This window comes from Scyliorhinus canicula, chromosome 15 (genome assembly GCF_902713615.1).
Source record: "Scyliorhinus canicula chromosome 15, sScyCan1.1, whole genome shotgun sequence".
NCBI classification, from domain to species: Eukaryota; Metazoa; Chordata; class Chondrichthyes; order Carcharhiniformes; family Scyliorhinidae; genus Scyliorhinus; species Scyliorhinus canicula.
This window is the reverse complement of record NC_052160.1, coordinates 35,326,985-35,342,389: the sequence shown is the minus strand read 5'-3', so window position 1 is coordinate 35,342,389 and position 15,405 is coordinate 35,326,985. Positions and strand designations below refer to the sequence as shown.

The 15,405-nt window shown below is 41.2% G+C and overlaps 1 protein-coding gene across 10 annotated transcripts in view; it reads left to right on the top strand.

Annotated features, from left to right (window-relative positions):
* Positions 1–15,405, top strand: part of rbfox1 (RNA binding fox-1 homolog 1) — a 2,164,526-nt gene that overhangs the window by 1,268,082 nt on the left and 881,039 nt on the right. Inside the window, exon 4 of one of the 10 annotated variants that reach the window (XM_038821067.1) lies at positions 374–812. The exons of 8 other annotated variants lie outside the window; for them this stretch is intronic. In XM_038821067.1, the coding sequence (XP_038676995.1) occupies positions 795–812 (18 nt within the window). In that variant the 5' untranslated portion in view covers positions 374–794. Of the gene's footprint in view, positions 1–113; positions 813–15,405 lie in introns of those variants that run through there. One more of the 10 variants, XM_038821068.1, reaches the window with a different exon arrangement.

The window sequence follows — 15,405 nt, the reverse complement described above, 5'->3', positions numbered from 1 at the left end:
GCAGGCAACAGCAGCAGCAAGCAGCAGCAGCAATAGCACAGTCGTGTCAGTAGATGGCTGTAGAAAAGTGCCTTGAATGCTTTGGTGTTGGTGTAATAAGATTGGGGAAGACCTTGACCCGACTGCTTTCTGGCTTTATCTGGTGTACAGTCAGAGAGATAAAGGGAAAGCTGTGTGCAGTACATGCTCCAGACTTTGGTGCAGTGGTTTCCTTGTGTTGAGTTTGAGTTTTGTGGGACTTGTCAGCAGGTGACAGTGTCTGCTGCAAACATGGTAATAGTTTGAATGCCAGAGCCATTCCACCACTTAAAACTGACCTGTGTGCCTCTATCCCTGTCTGAGTCCTGAGCACCCTTCTTTTTTTTCCCTGCAGAGGGGGCTTCTAATCCCAGAGCTGCAATTAGGCTGACACTCAGAGAGTGGTGTCACCTGTTCACTTCTGCCTGCACCAGGATAGTGGGCTGCTTCGGTGCACAGACCTCCTCATTAAAGAGACACGCCAAGGACCGTACCCAAATAAGCTTGGCATTCAAGAGAAAAATATAGCAAGAGAGAAATTGAGAACGAGCGTGAAAAGAGGAAAAACAAAACAGCCTGAAGCAAGTTTCTTCATACGGAGGAGAGCTGGTGTGCGTCTATCCAAGAAATAAGAAGAGGTTTGCAGGAAAAAAAAGGACTGTAAAGACTAATAGAAAACAGAAGAACTGTATCCTCTCTCCTCAGTTTGTAGCAGTAATTCTTAACCAGGAGAGGAGACTTTACTGCACAGCTGGAGCCTTAATTCCCTATTCAAAATGATGATGTATTTGTGGGTAGGTAGTATCTCTTTCCATGCTTTTCTGACAGGAATGTATTTTATTGCTTTAGCCACGTTAATGCAAATATATTTAGGAAAGAATTATGAGCAAACAAGACTTGCACAGCCTATGTGCTTATGTACATTGTGAATTTCTTTTGTTTAAATTTGAGATTTGTGTTTAATAAGTCCCGTAACCAGGAGGATCAATAGCCAACCTTCATTAAAAAGTTATAAGTGTGCAGTGAGTTAACGGGTTGCTGACGGGCCGCTGTATTGTGTTCCGAGTTGTTACTGCAGCAGTTGTAGAATCCAGACGTGTTCTTTTCCTGCTTTACTCAGCCAAATGACACCTGCTGCCCTGCAATGGGTGGCGGTTGAAGCGGATTAGCTTTTGTTCTTTGACCTGTGTTGTTAACCAGAATTATTTAACAAACTCGATGGCCTTTGGTATAATTTAGATTATGTAAAGTCATGTGGAAAATTGTTTAAATTACGCGACACAGGACTGATTTGTGTGAAATCAAAGTCAACGTGGGGAATGTAAGCACCTCACAGATTTTAATACATGGTTGCATGTCAATTAGAAGCCACGCTGTTTTGTCTAATACGGCTGTAATTTCACATCCTATTATATACCTTACTGTACAAACATATTAAAATACATACAACTGTGCAGCCGTAAACTGAGCTGCTCTTGGCACACAGCAGGTGGACCGAGAGTCTGCAACCTAATAATTAGCCATTAGTTGTAAAAGAAACTGCTGCAATGCCAATTAGCATTGAGCATGTACTCATACCTATAGTTGTCAAGGGTATGTATGTGCAGCACACATGTTTCAGGAACTATGGCATAGAATATGTTAGAATTAAAGCATTTGCGGACTGGTCCTATCTGCTTGTTCCACCTGCCCGGGTTTTCATTCTTGCTTCGCTTAAAATCTCGAGCCTTATTTGTTTAAACAGTCCTGAGAAGTTGAGGTAATAAGGTGAAGTGTTGTACATTTACTTTGTCACCGCTCATACTGAGGTACACAGATTGATTTACTTGCAATCAGTCTGTGGCCCTATTGTACACTCGCAGCCTCCATTTTTACAGAGTGGTCTCAGCAGTTTGGGGAATTCATATTCATAAACTCTAGCTGCCTGGTGAAGGTTCCACTCTGAACTGCATTCCCCAACATTTGAATTGATTAAAAGAAATTAAACTGACTCGTGACTTTGAACACGTGTTCCACGTTTGTCCCATTTATGGATTTTGCACAGATCCAGTTAAACTCGCTCTGTAAAACGATGCCCCATAGAAACATTATGCTTTCATTGCAAAATACAGGAGTTAAGTGTAAAATCCATGCAATATGTTCTCTCTATTAAACCTAAATGGAAATAAAAGATTTGAAGATGTGATCAAAAATACTGCAGTGCTTAAAGGATACAAAATAAATGAGACTATCACTGCTAGTCCCTTGCTCTCTGATCAACACTCTCATACTCCTAGTTCCCAGGGATGTCTTAAAAAAATTATTTGTGAATATTCTTTGTGTAATTCAAACCATTGTATTATGCTGGTATTCAAAATTGACCAATGGCATACAGTAATGTTAACTCCCATGCTTCTACAATCGATTGAGGAGAACGCATGATGGTAAATAATTCATGCTGAACCTGGTAATGATTCAGAAACTTTTCTTATTTCAAGATTAATAGGTGCAATTCACAGCTGGATATATTATTTTGAAAAATAAATAAAAACATAGGCAATAGCTTATTTAAATGTTTAAGTGTCATGCTTCAGATGTGACAATCGTGGTTATTTTATCATATTTAAAATCTATAGCAAGCATTGTCCTCTTGGCTTTCTTGAACAACTGAGTCCAATATTTATTCTTTTCTTGCATTTAAGATTGGCATTTTAATCAAATAACATTAGATGATTCATAGGTTGTGACCATCAATGAGAAATGGATGATTTAACCCCTGAATTATTTTCAGATTCATCTAATTATACTTCTGGTGGGACACAGCCACATTTTCTACTTATGGTGTTTCTAACTGTTTTATAGATGTTAAGAAATGTCATCATTGTGCGTGCTCTGCCCAAAGGCAGGGTCTTGGCTCATTGTCTGCTGATGCTTCATCCTGAACAATTTTGTTGGCAGTTTTTTTGTTAGTGGTGCTTTGCCATTGCCTTCCACTCTCTGGGGCAGGATGAGGAGGTCGGTTCCAAATCTAGCTCAGCTGGAGTGGGAATCAAATTCACGCTTTTGGTGTATGCCAGTTATCTAAGCCAACCAGTCCCCATTATTAAAAATACATGGGGGGATGGTTGGTGGTGGGGGGGGGGGGGGGGGGGGGGGGGTGGAGGAAGGCAGGGAGAAAAGAACAATTGTTTTCCTGCATTATACCTTAAACAGTTTTAATGAGCAATAAAAAACAGGAATTAAATCTTTATACATAGCTAACGTATATTTTAGTGAACATTCTTACTTTGAGTAGCGTGAATGTCCCCTTTCAGAATAAAGAAGAGATAAACAACACCAAAGAATGCTTTTGAGAGGCTAAAGAATGTGAAGTGGAAGATTGGGGGCATTTAATTATTAAACACAGTCAATGTAGACTAGCCTGAGGGGATATTGCCATGTAAGAAGTAACAACATTTGAACGCTAAGTACACTTATTTTCAGTCTTTTTTGAAGAATAATTGCACTGTGTTTAGCCAGAGTTAGAGACTGTTAAAATGGCACACAAAATGTTTCTGATCCGAGCGCACGCAGCTTCAGAAAAATCCGACCTAAAAAAACTAAAACGAGTTCAGAATCTTTATAAAATTGCTCTCCTACTAAAATGAAAAATAGTTAAAATCCCATGTTCAACATTGACTTTGAGCAATTCATCACTCCCTTGCAAGCACAACTCTCAAACTCTTTCAGATGACTGCATATTTGTGTACCTCTTCCCCTCTGACATAAAGGTCCCCGTTTATTGTGTGATAAGCTATTTGTTGACACACACATTTTCTGGGAATTATTTCTTGTCTTCAAAGTACTTAGCTGTACATTTTACACTTTGCCAAAGAATGCTGGAGCATGTCAAGGATCACAGTATGTGCCGTGAGCCGAGGTGTGTTAAAGTAATCCTGTACAGCTGACTCCAGAGCAATGTGTACCTCATTCAAATAGAATTCTGACCTGAGTGTAAAATTCAATAGACCAGTATTCCATTTGCTCCCATAATATGGAAATTTCAAGTGAGGCATGGGACAACCATGTATTGCTGATACAAACAGGAAATCTTCCACAACCATTTGTGTTCTCATTCCTCAATAGACTGAATATTGTACGGTTAGCATGTGCCTGTCATGCTTTACATATCACCAATGTGCTTTTCTGATAATAGAACATGTTAATTTCAACTCAATTTACAGGGTGCGTGATGAAATGGATTGAACTTTGAATATTGCAGACTGGTCATTTATTTCTAAGCACTATATGCAAGCTTAACATTTATTGGTAAACTTGTTAAACACTTAACAGATGCAATTACATTATAAAATATGTGTTTGACTTTTGAGAATAAATAATGTGATTATATTGTCAAGTGACATTTATCCCTTGGGTCAAAGATTATAGTGTGCGACCACGGTCTTTCCCCCAATGTCATTTTTCACTGAGAGCTATGTTTGACTGTGCAGTAAGCATTTAACACAAGAAATTGAAGCAGGAGTAGGACATTTGGCCTGCTGACTCTGCTCTGCCAATCAATACAATCATAGCTTATCTTGGGCTTCAACTCAATTTCCCACCTGCTCCCCATAACCCTTGTTTCCCTAAGAGACCAAAAGATCGGTCTATTTTAGCCTCAAATGTATTCAACGATGGAGCATTCACAACCCTTTGGGGTGGAGAATTTCAAAGACTCACAGCCCATTGAGTGAAGTAATCTCTTTTCATCTCAGTCGTAAATGATCAACCTCTTATTCTGAGAGTGTGTCCGCATGTTACTGATTCCCCGACCAATGGAAGACATCTTTCAGTGGTCACCCTATTAAGCTCCTTCAGAATTTTGGAGGTTTCAATGAGATTACTTCATATTTTTCAAAACTCCAGAGAATAAGGCCCAATTTATTAAGCCCCTCATCATAGAGCAACCCGTTGATATCAGGGACCCTTTAGTGAACCTTCTCTGTGCCGGTATATCGTTTCTTAAATGTGGAGATCAAAACTACACAAACTATTCCTGATAAGGTCTCACCGATACCCTGTACAACTGTAACAAGACTTCTTCATTCCTCCAATCCCCTTGCAATAAAGGCTGATATGCCATTTGCCTTTCTAATTGCTTGATGCACCTGCATGCCAACTTTCAGTGAACACGACACTTACAAATCTTTTACCTTTTAAAGAATATTCTGTTTTTCGGTCCTCAAGACCACAATGCATAACTTCACACTTCCCCACATTATACTCCATCTACCATTTTGTTATCTCAAGTACACTGTTATGGCTTCCTTAATAATAGGTTCCAGAATTTTCCCAACAACTGATGTTAGGCTAACTGGCCAGTAGTTCCCTGCTTTTCTCTCTCTCCCTTCTTAAGAAGTGATGTCTACTTCCAATCTGATGGAACCATTCCCAAATCTAAGGAAGTTTGGAAATCCTATATTGTGCATCCGCTATCTCTACCACTACCACATCTAGAACCCTATGGCATAGACCATCAGGTCCCGGAGATTTATCGGATATTAGTTTCTCAGGTTTCCCCAATATTGTTTTCTCTGCTGATATTAATTTCCCTACTCAATTGCTGGTTTCTATAACACTTCCAATCCTCAGACGTTTTACTGATTTTTAAAATCTAATACAATATTGAACTTCCTGGGTGAGTTTTTGTTTTACAAAGGAATGTAGTTTTGTCGAAAATTTTGAATTTTTTCTTGAAATTCTTCCTACTGTTCATTTATTTCCATACCATTTAGTCTATTTATCCAATTAAACTTGGCCAATTCCCACTCCTACCTATGGAATGGACTCTGCTTGAATCAAAGTTTCTTGTGAGATAGTTTAAGATATTCGATTCCTTCAGATTCTTGTTTGGTGTTTGTAATTTTCAAATTTGACAGGGTATTATGATCACTATTTCCCTTTACTTGTAATTACGCAATACTACTTCTCAGATAGTTTTTTCCCTGATTGGTTCCACGATGTAATACTGTCACAAAAAGATTCCACAAACTCATCTTCTGAACCACTCTTCCCAATTTACTTGGTGTTGTAAGACTTCTTACTGTGCCCAATTTACTTGTCCAAGTCTATATGAAGATTGAATTCCCCCAGAATTATTATATTGTCTTCTGTTACAAGCTCCAATAATTTATTGTTTAATGCTCTGTCCTGCTGTTATAAACTACAGTGCTTTCTGACTCTTGCTATTCCTAATTTCTACCAATACTGATTCAACTTCATGATCTTCTGTGGCCCGATCCATTCTCACAAGTGTCATTTTGGTCATCTTTCACTGTCAGTGCAACCCTCTTCCTTTGGCATTCTGCCTGTCTTTCTGAAATATTATGTACCCTGGAATATTTACTCCCCATCCTTGATCGCCTGGTAACCATGCCTCTGTAATGGAGATTAAATTAGCAGTGCACGGTAGCACAGTGGTTAGCACAGTGCTTTGCAGCGCCAGGGTCCCGGGTTTGATTCCCACTTGGGTCACTGGCTGTGCGGAGTCTGCACGTTCTCCCCGTGTCTGTGTGGGTTTCCTCCGGGTGCTCCGGTTTCCTTCCACAAGTCCCGAAAGATGTGCTGTTAGGTAAACTGAACATTCTGAATTCTCCCTCAGTGTACTCGAACAGGCGCCGGAATGTGGCGACTAGGGGCTTTTCACAGTAACTTCATTGCAGTGTCAATGTAAGCCTACTTGTGATAATAATAAAGATTATTATATTATAAATTTAAATCATTTATTCTCTCGTTGTACTATTAGTTCATCAGCTATTTGCAGATGTTCCATGCGTTCAGGTTTACAACTTTTAGTTTCATTGTTTTACTTCTATTGTCTGCAATGACCTTGTTCGTTGATGTACAATTTTTGTCAGACTCCCTGTCCCACTCTGCTTTTCTTTGCCCACATCACTATACTGTTCTGATGCCTTGACCTTTCCCCTTTTGATTTCTAAATCTCCCTTCACTCGAAATTCATGAGCCTTTATTAAGTGAACTTCAAATTATTGTTATTTAAAACAACAAATTCCTGGTGAGCAATGTGCTGTCATCCAGTCTCAGGAATTCTGATATTTGAAATTATGCAGTATATTTTGCATCGGCATTCTGCATTTTATTACACTGCACCAAAGGGTAACGATTCTGAGCTGGCACTACCTTGGACGCTCGGCAGAAAAGGCAAGTTCCAAGATGTTGCTGATGGAAAGCTGTGCATTTCCAATTCAACAAAAAAATCCTGTATTTTCACCCAATATCTTCTGTGATCTACTTCAGATCGGAACGTGGAGGTGAGCCCCTGAAATTTTACCAACTGTAATTAGTCATCCATCTTAGTGTGCTCCTTCACACAGCAACTGTTCCAAATTCTGAGTCGCTTCTTTCCCTGTTTGGGCACTCATTTATGACAAATGAGCAAAGGAATAAAAGTATTTTTAGTCACCATGCAGTAAAGTATTTGCTCAATTTGAGGTACAGCTGACTTCTGCCACTGACTTGGCGTCTTGTATCTGAAGTTGTAACTGCATGAAGAGCCCAAACTGATATTTTGGACTATCTGCTACCTATTCCCAATGTCCATTATTGTGGCAAAGATTTAAATAGGGGTCATCTTAATTGTATGTCATGCACAACAGATCAGCTTTTTTCCAGATCTGGACTACAGCTAATTAGATAGTTTTTTTCCCTGTATCCATCGCTTTACCTTTGAATGGTAACATGAAAACACAGATACAAATAAGACTATCAGAAATCAAACCCTAGCTTAATGGCTTTTCTTTCAGAAAATATTATGAAATGCATTTAAAAAGCAAGACTGGCATTCAAATTGTTTAAGTTAAAAAAAATGGAAACACTTCATAGTCCCATATCAAAGAATTTACAATCACTTGGAGCTGCAAATCAAACTATGAACTGACAGATATCCCACTAGTCAACTGACAGTAAAGTAGCAAGAATGATTTTTAATACTGCAGTTTTTTTCCTAATATTTAATGGGCAGGACATTTAAACTCCCTGATAGTCTTCACTGTTCAAATTACCTTACAGTTCCAATTAATTTATATAGTTTTCAGCACATGCATGTTAACTTTGAACAATTGCAAAAGACATCTTACCTCACTCAAAAAGAATCTTGGGCGCGATTCTCCCAAAACGGGAGAAATCGTAAGGCTGGCGTCAAACCCGGGCGGGTTTGACGCCAGCGCGCCCCTTCCAGACCGGGAACCGATTCTGGTCCCCGGTCGGGGCTAGCAGCCCGACGCCGCAAGTTCCGGCATCACGGGCTTAACAAAATTCGTTAAGCCCGCTTGCCGGAGTTAGCGCCGGCTGACGCGTCATATGACGTCAGCCGCGCATGCGCGGATTGGAAGACTCCAACCCGTGCATGCGCGGATGACGTCATCGCGTATTTGCGCGAAACCCGCGCATGCGCGGGCCGGGATGCCCCTCAGCCGCCCCGCGAATGGATACTGCGGGGCGGCGGAAGGAGAAATAGTGCGCGGGCATCGGGCCCATGGCACCCTTGGCACGGCCGTGGTACTGCCGTGCCAATCGGTGCCATGGTTATAAAAAGCGAGTTGTTCCTGCCGTTTTTACGAACGGCCAGACCAGGTGTGTTTGCCGTTCGTAAAAACAGCGTAAAGGGCTGGGACTTCGGCCCATCTAGCAGCTGTGAATCGCTGCCGGCCGTAAAAAAACGGCGGCAGCGATTCGTGTCAGGAGTTGGGCGGGGGGGGGGGGGGGCTACAAGCTGTAAGGTAAGAATAGCGGGAGGGCGGGAAAAATGTCGGGAAGGCCCTCCCGCTATTCTCTGACCTGTCGTGGGGGGCGGAGAATCGGGCCCCTTATCTCTCCTAACAGGCATCTTAGCTCTACAAAAAGGCACCTGATCTCTCCTAAAGATATCCCAAGATCATATCCAAAAAGTCTTCCTTAAAAAGGGATCCTGATCTCTTCAAAGAACTCCAATATCTTAAGACATTCTGCTTCCAGGTCTAAAGTGCCCAGGTCATGTTTTGGACATCGTCCTGCCCAAAATCAGATCGCACTAAGACATCTGCACTTTAACATGTGCAGTGACTTCCATGAACCACACATTAAAATTTGCTCCCATTTCCACCACCCCCACTGCCTCCATGAAACAATCAGAAATGTATTGTAGATATGCAGTTGTAAACTGTTGTGCTGTAAATTGTCCATTATCTTCTAAGATGAATGAGAGTTAGGATTTCAAGGATAGCTAATCAGCTTTTCTACTTGGATGGAAGGTTAATGTGTTTCAGATTGCCATGGAGAAGAAGGCAAAGGAAAGTTTTGTTGGAGATCAGTTTACAAAGTTTCCCAGAAATTAATAAATTCAGACAGACAGCAGTACTGTGTAGTCAATCAAGAGAAGAGGTTGCTTGACTTTGCAAGCTAACACAGCCAAGTATGGGATTGAGATTGTCTCGAGTTTAAAAATGCACCTTGTAGCCTTCTAAAGACTCTTAAAGATCTGTCCTGGCATGGCGGGGGAAGGAGAATCACCAGAATAGGCTTTACTGCTATGGTAGATTTATGAAACTCTTCAAAAAGGGGCTGGTTTAACACAGTGGGCTAAACAGCTGGCTTGTAATGCAGAACAGTGCAGCAGCGCAGGTTCAATGCCAGTACCAGCCTCCCCGAACAGGCGCCGGAATGTGGCGACTAGGGGCTTTTCACAGTAACTTCATTGAAGCCTACTTGTGACAATGAGCAATTATTATTATTGTTATTAATAACTGAGGAAAGCACCTGGATATGGTGACTCAAAGTTACTACTCAGCAAAACGGGGAGACATGAACCTGGGATCTAGAAGTAACGTGAACTGTTTGCTTAAAGAACTCCAATTCGTTAGGTAATAAGCATATAAACTGATTGTAGTTTAAGGTATAAGTTTTCGACAAAAAGAAAATACTGTTCGTCAATAGTGTTGTTTAGTCATTTGTTAAAGTAAAAGTCTTCAAATGTGAAATCTTATTGCACCATTCTTTCAGCTTGTACTGGAAGTTCAAATCTCATTTTAAGAGCTATCAATCTCTCTGGAGATCAAAACAGGAGTTTAAAGGTGGGATCGCCCCCTTTGTGCACAAGATGTGGCCCATGTTCTCTTCAAAATAAACTAGGAAAGGGCAAGCAGTTAAAGAATACATGTCAAGTATTCTGTGAGAGAAATGGGGCTATCAACCTGAAAAAGTGGAGGAAAGAGCTTCATGGTTGTGCATGAAATAACACCTGGTGAGCAAGATGACAGGCTTGTGCCCTCTTAACCAGAGGACATTGTGAAGGGTTAGTTGTACAGATTTTACTTTCAGAGGGTGGAGAGCGTGCTGGCGATCAAGTTGATCTCCTTCAAACAAACATTGCCAATAGAAAATTATCTACAGTTAAAAAAACAAAGGTAATTGTAAGGAATTTATATTTGCATTGATAAACATTAGAAATAAGGTATCGTTTCAAGTGAGTTTGATTTCAGGTTTCTATGTCTGGAAGGATAAAACTAAAGTTAGATTCATACTGGACAAAGGTGTTTGTATGTGTGGAGGCTGGCTAAAATCCAACTGTGTTTTTCAATTGTGCATATAGAGGGCTACAGTGTGAAGAGTAAATAAAAAGCGTAAGCATGTGGGTGTTGGCAACTGGGGTCTTGTAAGGTAAGTAAAGCTTTTCAGTTTGAGTTTAGCTAATTTGTGAACAGTTGTTGATAGGTAGTGAGCGAGAAGACAGTTCTCGCACCTCTGCTAGAAACAAAGGTTTTATAAGACTAGAGATGGAACTTCTCTCTCAGATTTTCGAGAATAGCTCCACCATGGGGTAACAGTCAAGAAAACAAGTTCAGAGATCCAATGATCAGCTAGTTAAGGAAACTAGAGCAACTAGCGAAATAAAGAGACGTTTCCAAGAAGTCTGAGGTTTAAGGTATTAGAAGGGGGTGGGGGGGGGGGGGGGGGGGGGGAACAGATCAGTAAAGTCAAACAGTTGAAAAGGCATTGGATCATGAGAAGCCAGAAAGATATATGATGTGATGTTCAGGTTTGTGAGGTTTTACTACCGCCTGCGGAATGCGAGTTGAAGTAACTATGAAAATTGTGGGCTATGTCTCCGAGTCTGTGTGAAAAAGGTTAAGACAAAGGAAACCTAAAAGGACGTGGTTTGAAATTCTGGACTGGACTCGCTGTTAAAAATGAAATGGAAGCCTTGTTTAAAAATGACATTCAGAAAACTTGGCCTGTATTTTGGAATGCAAACTATGAAGGAAAAGCATTATTATGAGAGAGGATTTTAAAGCTTGTTTCTGGCAGTGGAGTTTGGAAACTCTCGTGATCATCATCTTGTGGTGATTCTGAGGAGACATCCACCAACATTCACTTGGGATTCAGAGTGGAGAGTGTATTTGCCTGCAGTCATCTTGTGTGCTTCAAAGGGACTTATTTTACGGTGGCACAGTGGTTAACAATGCTGCCTATGACGCTGAGGACCCGGGTTCGATTCCTGGCCCTGGGTCACTGTCCGTGTGGAGTTTGCACATTCTTCCCATGTTTGTGTGGGTTTCACCCCCACATCCCAAAGATATGCAGGTTAGGTGGGTTGGTGAAGCTAAATTGCCCCTTAATTGGAAACAAAAATAATTGGGTACTCTAAATTTATTATAAAAAAGGGGACTTATTTTGTTAATGAGACCATTGCAGTTTTTTTAAAATTTAGAGTACCCAATTCATTTTTTCCAATTAAGGGGCAATTTAGCGTGGTCAATCCACCTACCCTACACATCTTTGGTTTGTGGGCGGGACACCCACGCAAACACGGGGAGAATGTGCAAACTCCACACGGACAGTGACCCAGAGCCGGGATCGAACCTGGGATCTTGGCACCGTGAGGCAGCAGGGCTAACCCACTGTGCCACTGTGCTGCCCTGAGACCATTGTAGTTTAAGATGTACTTTGTAATCCATGTTAATCTTTAAATCTGTTGTGTACTCGTTAAGATGAGGGGCAAGTGAAGGAATGTTGAATTGTAATCCAATATTTTCATGTTCAATAAATGTTTTTTTCTTGTTGTTGAAACTAATTAGCAGTCCTGTGAACCTTTTCCTCCACCTTTTATATATGAAAGAAGTAAAAATGTTATGGTCTTTTGAGTCAGAGTTCCATTCTGGGATCTTCCCATCCAGTTATAACATCAACTGGGATCGTCACACTAAGCTTTTATTCATTTACAGATTGTGAAAGCTTGTAGTGTCAAAATTGGTTGCTCTTTCTTCCTTTAACAGTGATACGTGGTTCGAGAAATTGCATTGCCCTCATGTTGGGTATGATCCTGGTGCTGCACTCACTGCATAACCCTCCTGGCTTCACAGTAACAGATTTTAAAAAAAACTATCATTTGCCTTACAGTGGGTTGTCGCTGGTGATTCTTTAAGACCCATCGAGTTTGGCTGCAAAATGTTTGAGAATACTGATTGCAGTGAATGAGGTCATGTTGTTTAGTGGTCCCCATTTGTAAACATCACAGAGGCTTAGCCTTGAACTATTGCAGTTAGTGGCAAAACAAAATTTGAGTCTGCATGCAGGCCTGCTTTTCCTGAATGCAACTAGTTTAATGTTACAAAGGGTGCCTAAAACAGGCATTAATTTCATTATGTGCTTACATGCAGGAGCCTTTACCAATACGGCATGCAGAGCACTTGCAGCGCAAAATGAGCATGTACATAACTAACATATCAGATGGAAAAGCCAGTTAAAAAGGATCCTAAAGGAGGGACAATGCTAGCAATTTGTTTTTGTTCAGGGATTGTGGGTATCACAGGATTTATTGCCCACTCCATGCCCTTGGCATGAATATATTTCAGAGGGCATTTCAGAGTCCACCGCATTCCTGTGGGTCTGGAGCTATATGCAGGTCAGACCAGGTAAGGACGGCAGATATCCTTCCCTAAAGGACCAGAAGAACATAATACATAGGCGCAGAAGTAGGCCACTTGGGCCATTGAGTCTGCTCCACCATTCAATGAGAGCATGGCTGATCTGATATAATCCTTAACCCCACTTTCCTGTCTTATCCCCATAACCCTTGATTCCCTTACTGATTAAAAATCTGTCTATCGCAGCCCTGAACATATTAAACGACTCAGCCTCGACAGCTCTCTGTGTTAAAGAATTCCACAGATTCACTACCCTCTCAGAGAAGAAATTACTCCTCATCTCTGTCTTAAATGGGTGACCCCTTACTCTTTCATTGTGCCCTCTGGCTACCTGACAGCATGGGGGGCTTCAATGGGAAATCCCATTAACAGCGGCCGGAGCAGAGAATCCCACCACCAGTAAATGGCAGGCATTCAAGAAACACGTGGCTGGGAGGCCAAAGAATCCTGCCCTGCTGGTTCCCCTTCATCTACCATCTACTGGTTCCCCTTCATCTACCATGTTCGCTACACCTGAAAGAATTTGAATAAATTTGTCACCTTGTATGTTTTTTCTTTCAGTTTAATCCTATCCTTTACTTCCTTGGTTAACCATAGCTGATTTATCCTCTTCCAAGAATCCTTTATCCTCACTGGGGTATATTTTTGTGGTGCAACATGATCCTGTTTTCAGAAATGTCTGCCATTACTGATTAACTGCCTTTCCTGTTAAATTCCTTTCCCAGTCCACTCCACCCAACTCTGCCCTCATTCCTTTATTATTACCCTTATTTAAGTGCAGCACAGTTCTTTCTGATCCAAGTTTCTCATGCTCAGATAGAATGCTAAATTCTACCATGTCATGATCACTGTTTCCTAGGGGATTGTTTACTCTGAGATTGTTTGTTAAACCTGCCTCATTACTCATTACACATCCAAAATATCCTGATCCCTGGTTGGATCCACAACATATAGTTCTAGGAAACTCTCCCAAATACCCTCTATGAATTCTTCCTCAGGGCCACATCTACCAATTTGATTTACCCAATCTACAAGATTAGAATCACCCATGATTAAAGTTTTGCCTTTTTTGCATGCTTTTTTTAATCTCCTGATTTATTCTCCATCCTACAGTATAGCAACTATTTGGTGGCCTATAAACTACTCCCACCAGTGTCTTCTTCCTCTTGTCATTTCTTACCTCCACCCATATTGATTCTGCATCTTCCAATCTAAAATCATTTCTTATTATTGCACTTATTCCATCTCGTACAAACGAAGTTATCCGACCACCCTTTCCTTCCAGCCTGTCCTTACAAAAGTCACATACCCCTGAATATTAAATTCTCAGTTTTGATCTCCCTGTAACCAAATTTCTGCAATAGCTATAAGATCATATCCATTCACCTCAATTTGTGTCGGTAATTCATTTATTTTATGCTTAATTCAATGTGCATTTAAGAACTATTAATTTTGGCTTGTTATCACTTTTCCCCTTTTTGTTTGTACACTCTGTTCCTTCCTGTTACGCTCTGGGTATCATTACCTAAATAGCTGCCTTGTAATGCTGTCATATCCTTTTGCTTTGTAAGCCTACATATCCCCTCCACAGAGCCAGCTCCATTTCTATTTAAGTTAAAGTCCTCTCTAATTTTCTAGTTATGCGGTTTGCAAGAACACTGGCACCAATACAGTTGAGATGTAAGCTACCCCAATGGCACAACCTCCACTTTCTCCAGTATTGCTGCAAGTACCACACTAGCCAAAACTCACTTTTCCCACACCAGTCTTTGAGCCATGTATGGATCTCTCTAATTTTATGTATCCTATGTCAATTTGCAACTGACTCAGTTTCTGTTGCTACATTTGGTGCCTAGCTTCTCAAACTCTCTATGCAGAAACCCTTTCCTCATTCATCTATGTCTTTGGTACCTCCATGGACTGCGACCCCTTTCCACTGTAGGTTCCTCACCAGCCCGAAGCAGATGTCCCAGATGCTGGCACTGGCCAGGCCAGACAGCCGTCGGGACTCTCGATCCTGGCTACAGTGAACAGTGTCTATTCCCCGAATTATACTATCCTCAGCTACGGCTACATTTTCTTTTCTCCCCCCACTTTGATGGCTTAAAGTGTCACTTAGTCACCATGGCGCTATGGCCATTTTGCTCAACCTCCTTCAGTCCCTGCTCTCATCCGCATAGGAAGCAAGAATCTCAAAGCTGTTGGACAAGGGCAAGGGCTGAGTTTCCTGCAGTGCTGGCACTTGGATCCCTCGACTTGCCTCGCTTCTAATCACACCCTCTGGTCCCTGACCACTGAATAAATTCAAGGTAGTTAACATAAGGGGTGTGACTGCCTCCTGACACACAGCATTCAGATAACACTCCCCACCTTGATGTGTCGCAATGTCTGAAGCTCAGACTCCAGCTCTTCAACTCTGAGCTGAAGTTCCTCGAGCAACTAACATTCG